Source organism: Gekko japonicus, unplaced genomic scaffold (assembly GCF_001447785.1).
Source record: "Gekko japonicus isolate JY-2015 unplaced genomic scaffold, Gekko_japonicus_V1.1 scaffold609, whole genome shotgun sequence".
Lineage (NCBI taxonomy): Eukaryota > Metazoa > Chordata > Lepidosauria > Squamata > Gekkonidae > Gekko > Gekko japonicus.
In genome coordinates, this window is record NW_015163106.1 from 785,165 (window position 1) to 797,069 (window position 11,905).

Consider the following 11,905-nt stretch of genomic DNA (forward strand, 5'->3'; position numbering starts at 1 on the left):
CAGAATTATTAGTGTTTGCTGTTTAGTGCTTTGTGTTTAGAGGAGCACAGTACAACTGATATTTTTGAACAAATTATACAATAATGGTTTCTGTGTTGTCATAGGCATGATATGGTCTGAATGCAAAGAAATCTGGGAAGAAGGTCCCCGTGAATATGTCATGCATCTTTGGAATCTGTTGGATTTTGGAATGCTCTCCATCTTTGTGGCTTCTTTCACTGCCAGATTCATGGCTTTTCTCAAAGCAACTGAAGCACAACACTATGTAGATGAGCATGTTCAAGATGAAGACCTCAATAACGTCACCCTTCCACCTGAGTATGCCTACTTTACATATGGTAAGATAGTCTTGTTACTTGATGCTGTCTGCTCAATTCATTCATCTTAGTAATATCCAGTTTAACCAGTTCGACAAACAACTAAGTATGGTGGGGCAGAGATAATCTCTTGACTGAAATTTTGCATTTATATGCTGATTAAACTCAGTCCAGTTGTTTGATGATTGAACAACAATGGCAAGAAAAATACAAAAGATAGCTACAGATAAAGGAATCTGCCTGTTTTTCCAAAGTAAAAAAAAAAGTATATTTTGAGACTGCAATAATATAAAGTAGCTAAAACTGTGGTATGACATATTACTAAGGCTGGATACCTCAGTATTACTAAAAGGTAAGACATGCAGCTAATTCTAACATGAACTGCTACCAGCTCAGTGGAATATATATTTCTAAAATGCTGAGTGTCAGATGCTCGATTTGGACTGATACCAGATGTTGATTTGCAAAACCATTTTTTTACAACTGGGCCATGAATTAGAATTCAGGACCCTAATTTTCACCAATTTTGCCAGTCCTAGCAGGGCCTGTTGATCCCCATGGTATTAGTGCTATTTAAATTTCTGTGCCCAACTAGAACAATGTGAAGTTCTCACAGCCAATTTTAGGAGACCCTGCTCCTCCCCAAAATTCCTGCATGGCTTCAAGGCAAAAGTTTATACACACTTGCTATGAAGTGTGGGCAACACTTCAGGCAAATGCTTTGGCTTTGAATATCCCACCCCCACCCATGACAGCTCAGTGGGTAGGCGACACAAAGCAGCATTTTTCTTTCCTAAAGAGATGGGAGGGGCAAAATTATTCTCCATTTTAGACCAGGAAATGCCATTTCCCTCTTTAATGTGTCCCCTCATGCACTTTCTCTCTCTTGACTCAGCAAGCATGCATTCATAAGTCCTGTTGCAGGCAAGCAACTGCAAGGCAGGCTATAGCGGGAAAGTAGACAGCAGAGGGAGCCTGCAAGGTCTGTTTAGGCTGAAGAGCCAGTGTGGAGATCCTGTTTGATGTAGTGGTTAAGAGTGGTGTACTCTAATCTGGAGAACCAGGTTTGATTCCCCACTCCTACACATGCAGCCAGCTGGGTGACCTTCGGCCTTTCACAGTTCTCTCAGAGCTCTATGAGCCCCACCTACCTAACAAGGCACCTGTTGTGGGGAGAGGAAGGGAAGGCGATTGTAAGCCACTCTGAGACTCCTTTGGGTAGTGAAGAGCGGGGTATAAAAACCAACTCTTCTCCTTCTCAGTTACCTACAAAAACACAGATCAGGAAGGATACAATCATTTCATGTGATTCCATCTGCTTTTTTCAAGCATTCCCTCCATTATTGTTTTTCTCTTGCAAATTGTTCCCCAAAATCCAAGCTGGGAGTAAAATACCCTCCCTCCCCAATATGAGGTGTGGATCTAGTGCAAAAATCCCTGGGTTGTGCTGATTTATAGCCTCCCATGCTTTGCTGCAGAAAGAGACCTAGCACAGCTTTGCCCATGCCTGTAGAGAATGCAGAATCCATTCCAGTTTCTGTAGTCCACCCCAGAATACTCAGATTCTCATAACAGAACCATAGTTTCTCGATGATAAACTGCTCTTGTAAATATGCACTATTACTGATGTAATAGTTTATGATCTATCTATCTATCTATCTATCTATCTATATAATAAATTTAAGAAAAATCTATGTTTATATATATTTTTGGTGCCAGAGCATATAAATAGGATTGCATGCATTAGACACTTTACCAATGCATGTTTGAAAGATGCTCAGACTAACGAGATCACAAGGTCTAATTAGAATTATTGGAAGAAATACAGATCAGCAAGGAAATAATTATCTATTCCTACATGATTCAATGTACTTTTCCTGAAGCTGAGGCTAATACTGATTTGGATGAATGATATATTGAGGCAGGCAAAAATATTAGATATGATTTACGATAACTTTTTTCCCCTGTTTATGATAATTCAGTCACCAGCCAGAATCTGGGGCTGGATGATACGTTGTAACTTTTTTTTTCATATTTCAGAGTAAGGAGCTCCATCTAGTGGAGTAACTTTGAAGTACAACCTGTAGCTAGGCCTTTCCTGTGATTCAAGTCCCTAAATTTGTTCAAAGATAGACATTTTAAAATGTTAAAACAACACTTTCCATAAAAGTTGAAAACTAGACAAGGGCCTACCAGGATAACAAGTGATGTGTGATTATGACTATTCCCTGCATTCTTGCCATTATTATTGCAAACTAGCATGATGTAGTGGTTAGTGCTGAACAGAGTCCCCAGTCTTGTTGGGGCACTTTACTGGACATCACCACAAAAGGGCATTGGGGGTATGATGCTGTCACTCTGCTTCCATCCCTCAGAGGCAAGATTTTCCCTCTGTTTTCTCTCCTTTTCTGACTGAGCAGCCATTTTTATTTATTTTCTTCCTTTCTGAAGAAATTCTGAAGAACAATGGCTGTCCCACCTTGTCATAATATGATATTTTGCTGCTGGCGCAGTCCTGGGACCTGAATGAAGGCCAACGTCTCCCTTTAATTTAAACCACTGAAATGGTGTTCGAGGCTTTTAAAAGTTTCAAAATAACGAAATATTTTATTCAATGTAGAAGAGAAAAGTCAGTGAAATCGGGGTAAAAGTTCTGAGGTAAATCAATATAGGCACAGAGTACAGTTAATATGTTTCAAGCAACTGAGCATTTCTAAAGCTTTTCACAGTGACTTAGAATGTTTAAGATGAGCAGCATTTGTTTCAGTTTTTCTCAAATACTCCAGCATACTTTCTTGAGCATATTTCGTTCTTTTAGTTTCCAGAAGGCAGGGATACTCTGTCCAGTACCAGACTCCTTCACTAAACACACCAGTACTCTTCTTGAGGTTCCCCCCCCCCCCGCTTCCATGCAAAATTTCCCCGAGAATTAGCCACGCAATAGGCATGGATGCTGGGCGGATTTTAAGGGCACAATCACACAAGAACATCTGGCAAGAGTCCTACACCCGTCGGCAACCTGTCTTGCTCTGCTGAAGAAGCGGCGTTAAAAAATACCAGGGGAAGTCCAGTATCAAATGGGTTGCTGTGGGCCATAGATGGACTTTCCCCTGTGTGATCGCTCCAGCGCACTCTCATAGCATCGGGATGGTCTGATCGGGCCATCCCGACTCCGTGCCATTGTTTTCCCCCCTTCTCAGTATGCACATTATCGCATACTGCCATAGGAAGCCCTCAGTGTGGAGATGTGATTCATTGATCCTCCGTTTAAGCAAATCAAAAACAAACAGCAAAAAACCCACCAACTCACCTGCGATTGCGTCTGATCACACAGTGGCAGGCTACACCTGCAGCTTCAAAGAACTGTGTGATCGTGTAACTACGGGTCAATTTCCCCTGGGTTAAATAGCCTTGCTTCCCCCGCACATTATCTCACGTGTGTGACCAGGACCGTAGTTTCTAAAGACACCAGACCAGGGATCTGTCCACTCTTCAGAGCTATCTCCATGTTTTAACTGGATAGGGAAATTCTCTTGCTAGAAGATTCCCTTTTCTGACAGAAATGGGAGTTTTCACCGAACTACCCACTCCTCCTGCCAACCTTATCAGTATTCCAGCTGTGTTAAACTGCTCTCAGTCAGGGCTAAACACAAACCCTGTCAGCACTAAACCCTTCTCTGTCAAATCTAGACTCAGACTCATCAGAACTAGACTCTTCTCAGTCAGGGCTGAATTCAGACACAGTCAGCACCCAACTCTTCTCCGTCAGAGCTAGACTCAGACTGAATTATCTTCAATATTCAATTCTGAAGTCTCTCCCTGCTCAACACATCAATCAATCAGCTCTCTTGGAGTAGCCTGTCACTCAGGTCTACCTGGCTCTATGAGGAATTGACCCTTTACAGTCCATTATCTGTTTAAAGGTAAAGGTAAAGGTTCCCTTGCTCGAAAGCCAGTCGAATCCGACTCTAGGTTTGCGGTGCTCATCTCCGTTTCAAAGCCGAAGAGCCAGCGCTGTCCAAAGATGTTTCTGTGGTCAAGCACTTATAAGATTTTTAAAAAGTGAAGTCCATCACAGGGGGTATTACCAATCACAAAACATTGCAAGGTTCCAAGCCAAGCATCCTCCTATAACTGAGACATCTGTTTCCAAATGGGTGCTCTCTGCAGACACAAAGTCCTGGGATCCTCTGAAGTACTTCTTACTTCAATGAAACTGATGAAATTCAGGATTGTTGTGATGCCATGGTCGGTATCACTGGGTGAGACCTAGGAGACTGAAATCTGAATCCCCACTCAGCTATGAAAGCTATTTGGATGACTGTGGGCCTGTGGCAATCTTGCCCTCTTTCCTCCTTCACACACAGGATTTTCCCTTTGTTTCTTCTTTCTTTCTTGCTAAGTAGCCCCTCCATCTATTTTCTTATTATTTGTTGGTCTGTTGGTTGTCCCATCCTGTCACATTATTATATATATTTGATGCTGGCCCAGCCTAGGGACTTGAGGGAAGAGACAAAATCACCAGCTAATATTCTTGTAATGGCACATGAGAGGCTTCGGAAAGTTCAAAAATAAACAAAATATTTTATTTAACTTGGAGGGGGAAAGGTCAGGTGGAATCAGGGGTAGGATGTATAATAAAAACTGAGGCAACTTGGTAATCACACTAAATTCAGCTAATATGTTGCCAACAAGTGCTTTTGCTTTTCAACAAGGTCTTTGAATCTTTAAGAAAAGAGGCTTTCTTTTCAGTTTCTGCTTTAACTCACAAGCCTAGGTTTCTGAGTTGCACTGACACTTCACGTTTAGAAGGCAGGAATGTACAATGAAGTTCGCAAAATCCTTCTATATATTCAGACGAATTTATTTATTTATTCAACTTATATCCTGCTCTCACAGCCAAGGCAGGCTCAGGGCAGCTTACATAAAAGTGTAAAACACATACAAGCAGCACAAATGAAAACATCACAGTTATTCATACAATTATAAACAATCATAAAGTGCTAAGGTACTAGAGCCAGACTTGATGGTAGTAATAAAATTGTATAGTGGTTGCAGCAGGTCATGTTGGATTAATCAGAAGGGAATGGTCAGTGTTGTAATTCAGCTTATCCCATCTAATTTTGCTGATGGGCACAGGCTGCTGGTGGTGAGTCCAGGGGGCAGGCCTAAGCACAGTCAGGGCCGGCCCCAGCATATTTTGCACTCTAGGCGAGGATCCCTTCTGGCGCCCCCGTGTCCCCCCATTCACCCCCCCGTTAGAACCAGCAGGGGCGCTTTTGGCGGGGGGGTTGGTGCAGTTTGGCGCCCCTAAGGGCCGGGGCGCTCTAGGCGGCCCTGAGCACAGTACAGTTGTTATATGTGGCTCCTAATTAAAAACCTGGTGGAAGACCTCTGTCTCGCAGGTCCTGTGGAACTGTAGGCTCTGTGGAACTGATGTTTTCTGGTAGCTTGTTCCACCAGTATGGAGCCACCACTGAGAAGGCCCTGGCCCTGGTTGAGCCCAGCCTGGCCTCTTTGGGACCATGGAGGGCCAGACGATTTTGGGAGCCTGAATGCAGTGTCCTCTGGGGAACATGTGGAGAAAAGTGGTCCCTCAGGTATGCAAGTCCCAGACCATATAGGGCTTTAAAGGTAAGAACCAGCACCTTGAAGAATTCAGTATGCTATCAGCAACCAGTGCAATGCTTTTAACACAGGTTAGAATTGCTCCCGCACTACCTGTAGCTTCCAGATTCACACCGAGGGACAGTACTCTCTTTAAAGCTATCTCCCTTTTCACTGGGCAGGGATTACTTTTCTTCACTAGAACCTCTGTCCCTTTTCATCATGAATGAGACTCTTCTGTGATCCTCTCACTTCTCTTTGTCTCCTTCCAAGTCCTCAGCCAGTGCTTTTCTTCAACCATCAGTTCCTAACTGTCATTTCTTAACTGATGTTCTCCACAGAACTCCATTTGAACAGCCTGTCACTCAAAGGTTCTCAGACTCTGTGAGGCATTAAATCCTTGACAGTCCATCACAGGGCCTCTCTCAGCATAATTTACCTTACAGGGTAGGTGTGAGGATAAAATGAGGGAGGGGGAAATAATTTTGGAAGGCTCTTTGGGTCCCCAATGGGGAGAAAACTGGGGTATAAATAACAAAAAAAAAATTATAACGATGGCTGATCAGTTGTGATGTCACAATAGCTATGGAAATTTGTGCCATCTCTCTTCCTGCCATTGGCTTCTCTTCTCTCTTCCTGCCATTGGCTTCTCTTCTCTGATATCATAAACAGACATATTTAGGAAATGTTAAGAGTCCTTAGAAAATCTGTGATCAGCCTACATGAAACTTAACTGCTTTGTTATTTCCATCTTGGTGTAGTGGTTAAGTGTGCGGACTCTAATCAGGGAGAACCGGGTTTGATTCCCCACTCCTCCACTTGCAGCTGCTGATGTGACCTGATGTGACTGACTCACAAGCTCTGGCACAGCTGTCCTAAAAGAGCAGTTTGTGTCAGAGTTCTTTCAGCCCCACCCACCTCACAGGGTGTCTGTTGTGGGGAGGGGAAGGGAAAGGAGTTTGTAAGCCGCTCTGAGACTCCAAGTGAAGGGCGGGGTATAAATCCAATCTCTTCTCTTCTTCTTCTTCTAAATGACAACTTGCTGGTGGAGCTCTATGTAGTGATCTCAGAGTTTTCAAGTAAAAGCAGACAGATAGCAGTCTATACCTCACATTATTTGTGATGCATGGAATACATTCCTTAATTTTCAACCATTGTCATTGTCATCCCAGTTAATGTTCATCACCAACTATAGGGAGACTATATGTAATTTTCCAACTAGGATCCCCTACTTAAATCCTGACTGTATTACTTGGTGATCTATAACAGGTGATTTTGAGATTGCTTAATGCCAGGTCTATGAAGAATAAGTTCACTTCTCCATGGTCTGATACTGGAGAAGTATATAGACTTTTTATCTGTGGCTATATTAATCTAGTACATCATTACTTTCTCAGTTGACACCAGCTGGGTATACAGCTCTTCATCATCCTCAAACTGAAGATGGGGAGTAGTGCTGCTTAAATTCTCCAGGAGGGCTTCTCATTCTGCACTTTCTCAGTGTGTTGTTCTCTTTACTGGAGTATTATTTAGAGGTAATGGTATAATGTAGTTCCCAGCCTACTGAGCTCAGATACTGATTTGTGACAATCTCCGTATCACATTTAGTGCCAAACATGGTGTATCCCAAAAACCTGGGGGGATTGAGATACACAAATACAATAACAATAAGCACAATAGGTGCAGAGGGAAGAACATTCAATTTGAAAATTAGGACTCTAAAATCAAACCCAGATCTAAACCTCCTCTGACTAGTCAAGCTGGACCACCACACAAGTGATAGGGACAGATTACTGGGCCATATCTATGATGTCTGGGTATCACCTATGACATGATGGAAGTCACACGTAGACAAGAATTGTCACAGCTTATTAGAAGAAGTTTGAGAGACTTTGATTATGACAGCATGTCATTTACAGCTGACAGAGTGTGCTCAACCCTTTTCAGTAAGCATTCAGCCTCCAACAACACTGCCAAACTACTTATCTGAGTGTCAGCTATGCTGCCATGTTTATGGGCAGGAGTGCATTTGCTTGACTTGTGTACCAACTGCTGCTGCATTCCTTCGTTCCTTATCTCTGACCTTGTAGGCTGCCTGTATAGTGTCTTCCCATCAATTACCCGTGGGACTAGTTTCGATTCCCAGCTTCGGCTTTAACGGCCTGGGGCCCCATTCTCCCGCGCATGGGAGTCAGGCCGATTGGCCTAGGAGTGTGTGTGTGTGTGGGGGGGTGCATACGAATACCCTATATCCCATTATGCTTGTAGGAATGTAGCCATTCCTAACAGTGACGATGTTACTGCCTCTATAGCTCTGGCAATAAAGTATAACCTTATGATAAGTGTGTACTCAATTGTTTGGCTGTGGAACCTTACACTGAGATAGCTCTTCCAAAGTATAGAAGGGCATTCATGCTAGCACACCTGAATGCCCTACCTTCAACTGTGATGTCTGGAAGATTTCATGGAATTTCCTAAGATCAACTCTGTAATTGTGGCAGCAGTAAAATTGACTCTGTGGATAATATTTTGTTTGATGTTCCCAAATTTTCAGCTCTAAGAGATGAACTGATCTCCCCTTTATTTCGTCAGAACTTCCTCTCTCCAGAAGTAAAATCATCCTGGTTACTTAGAGACAAAGACAAACTACTCTGCATGTGACGAAATTTCTAGCAGCTGTTGTAGAATCACATGACAACTTTTGCAGTAGCAACCTTTCAATTCTTCCATGCTTTCCTGCAGGATGAGGTTTATTGTGGAATGAGGATTTGTCATTTATGACTCCAGTTGCAAAAACAGTAAAGACAATAACTAAAGGTACAGAGGCAAGGTCTACAAACCAGTTAGGATTCAGAGATCACAGGTCCAGTCCGAGGGTCAGAGTAAGGTAGGTCAAGGGTTCAAGGGTCTGGTTCCATGGTTGGAGAACAGGCTGTAGGAGCAAGCACAGGTTACCAACAACAAGGTACAAGGCAGCAAATCATGGTAGTGCTCTGTTTGCTAAGCAGGTCAGCTTCACAAAGGTGTAACAAGCAAAACTGCTTCCACACCACAAGGGTCAGAGTAAGGTAGCTCAAGGGTTCGAGGGTCTGGTTCCATGGTTGGAGAACAGATGCAGGGTCTGGGTCCCAGGCTGTAGGAGCAAGCACAGGTTACCAACAACAAGGTAGAAGGCAGCAAATCATGGTAGTGCTCTGTTTGCTAAGCAGGTCAGCTTCACAAAGGTGTAACAAGCAAAACTGCTTCCACACCACTCCTTGCTCAGCATGTTCATTTTATCTGCCTCCTTTACTGACTCATCCCCTGAGGCCCAGGTGTCACTCCTTACAGTCACATTCATCTTCCTACAGGTACAGGTCTTTACTGTTTGCCTATCAGCCTGTCAATCCTGGTCTTGCAAGGACTCCACTCCAAGAATTAACACTGATAGTTGCTGAGCAATTAGGCAAGCGTTTTGTCTTCTCTCTAGAGTTCTCTCTTCTCCTTCTGGGATTATGCCCAGTACTTCATGGCTGCCATAGCAACTAAGGGTTTATGGATCCAATGGTTTTCCAGAATGTTCTAAGTAAATTTGGGAGTCTCAATAGCAACTCTGTAGAAGTCCTGCTGGAGGCATAGAATATAGCCACTGTACTGGAATAATTAAAAAAAACCTGTTCTATAGGTAGAGGTGCTCATCTCTTGCTAAAATATTCTGTATTATGTGGTAGATTACACCTACAACTTCTGTCTATCATTCAGGCTCAGTCGAAAAACTCAGTTCAAGCATCTGAAGCCACTCTCATCAAAACCCTGTCTCACACAGCAAACTCTCTAAAAACAAGCTTCAGACAGACCCCAAACTGTTCAAGAATCAGGCAGTCTCAAACTTATTCCCTCTTTGCTCCTTGCAGCAACCCCATGCAAAATTCCCATGTTAGCACAACATGTTTCATATTCTGTTTTCATGCTGTCAGGAAGAACTATGCTTTCTCTATCAATCCTTAAGATTGAATTCAGTTGTATTTATAATAATTGTAAATTATTGTTTTGATTTGCAGAAGTCTGTGCTTCTTCATTTTTTTTTTGCCTGTGGAGTCATAAATCTATCTCAAATAACTGTTCAGAATACAAGGGTCTTGTTTAATCATATATCTGTTTTCTCCCAGGGAAAATATTAGGTAATTTGTTTTTTTCTATGTAGTTATTATTTTCAACTATATTTATAGCTCGGCCAAGAAAAGAACAGATAAGTCCAATAAGAGTTTGTTTTTAATATAGTGCAAAGATTTGAATTCTGTGTTGGAAACCATTTTTCCCCACTTCACCACTATCCAACTAAAAACTTCTAGATTTGTTGCCTGCCAATGATTGCAAGGTCTGTTTCCACCAGCCTTTCATGGGTGTCGCCATACTGTTCCATGTCATCCAACATGTGTCTTAAAGTTGCCCCTAGGAATTTCTGATGTTGTCACCAAGCCCTTTCTTTATTTCATACAGTAGAAAGTGTTTGCTCCACTGACCTAGGGTTGCCAAATGTTTTTTGGCCGGGAGTGGGGGGCTCCCAGCCGGCGTCTTAGGCATGCGCGTGCCCGTAGCATGCGCGCACGCCGTGTGCGCATCACCTGGAAGTGCCATTTGAGGGGAAAACAAAGCACTACTCAATTTGAGGGGAAAACTCTTTGTTTTCCCCTCAAATGGTGTGGCCCCGCCCCCAGCGTGTGACGTCACTTCCGGGTGACGCGCACGCGGGGGTGGGGTCCCCAGGCCCTGATTCCGCGGGAGCGGAAATCGGGGCTCGAAAGCAGGGGGAATTCCGCCCCCCGGGGGCATTTGGCAGCCCTACACTGACCTGTACAGAACAGGTGAAAGGGCTCTCCTCTTGGCAAAGAGGCTCAGAACAGACAAAAGGAAGTTCTTGTTTACTCAATGAGTAATTGAACTGTGACATTCACTGCCAGTGGAGGAGTATGGCCACAAACATACATTGCATTAAAAGGGGGAATAGACACATTCATGGAGGAAAGGTCCATCGGTGCTTACTAGTCATAGTGACTAAGGAGAGCCTCCATATACAGAGGCAACAAACTTTGAATACCAGTGCTGGGAAGATGCAGCAGCATGAAACTCCGTGCTGAACTAGAGTGACCGGTGGTCTGATCCAGTAGGTGCTACTTATGTTCTTACTAAGAATCAGGCATATTGTGGAAATAAATACAACAAGCTCTAGAAAGGGGATCTGGGTGGGTGGCCTGGCCTTGGGCACTCAGCGTCAATTTGCTGTGGTGACTTCAGCAGGGTACAAGGTATAATGACACAGAACTTACGTTTTCTCCAGGGGAACTGTTCTCTGCCAGCTGGACAGCAATTGTAATTCTGCGTGATCTCCAGCCCTCCCCTGGAGAATGGCAACAATGGTTCCCCAGGAGGAAATGACTGGTTTGAAGGGTGGATCCTATGGCATTATACTATTCTGAGGTCCCACACCTCCACAAACCCCACCCTCTTCAGGCTCCACTCCTCAAATCTCCATGAATTTCCCAACCTAGAGTTGGCAACCCTATCTCCTTCCTAGCCAACCATCAACCTATGGCTATCTGCCCCTCTGACTTCAACTTTCCATCTCCCCCCCACACCTGCAGCCTCTACTTAGGAAAAGTACAGTGTTTCTCTGCAGTGGGGAGCCACGTAGGAGGGAAGCGACCTCAGCAGGGTATAATGACACAGAGTCCACCCTGCAAAGCAGCTGTTTCTCCCAGGAAGTTGATCTCTGCCATCTGGAGAATAGTTTTAATTCTGAGTGATCTCTAGCTCTCACCTGGAGATTGGCAGCAATGGTTCCCCAGGAGAAAAAGTACAGTCTTTCTCCACAGTGGAGACCAAAGCAGCTTACATCATTCTCTTCTCCCCCTTTTGATCTGCACAACAACACTGTGAGGTAGGTTAGGCTAAAAGTCTGTGACTGGTCCAAAATCACCCACTCAACTTCCACAGCAAGAACC

The 11,905-nt window shown here is 43.7% G+C and overlaps 1 protein-coding gene across 1 annotated transcript in view; it reads left to right on the forward strand.

Annotated features, from left to right (window-relative positions):
• TRPC7 (transient receptor potential cation channel, subfamily C, member 7) overlaps positions 1-11,905 on the forward strand; it is a 188,570-nt gene that overhangs the window by 127,656 nt on the left and 49,009 nt on the right. The window contains exon 5 of the mRNA XM_015406784.1: positions 105-338. Coding sequence (XP_015262270.1) covers positions 105-338 — 234 coding nt within the window. The remainder of the gene's footprint in view (positions 1-104; positions 339-11,905) is intronic.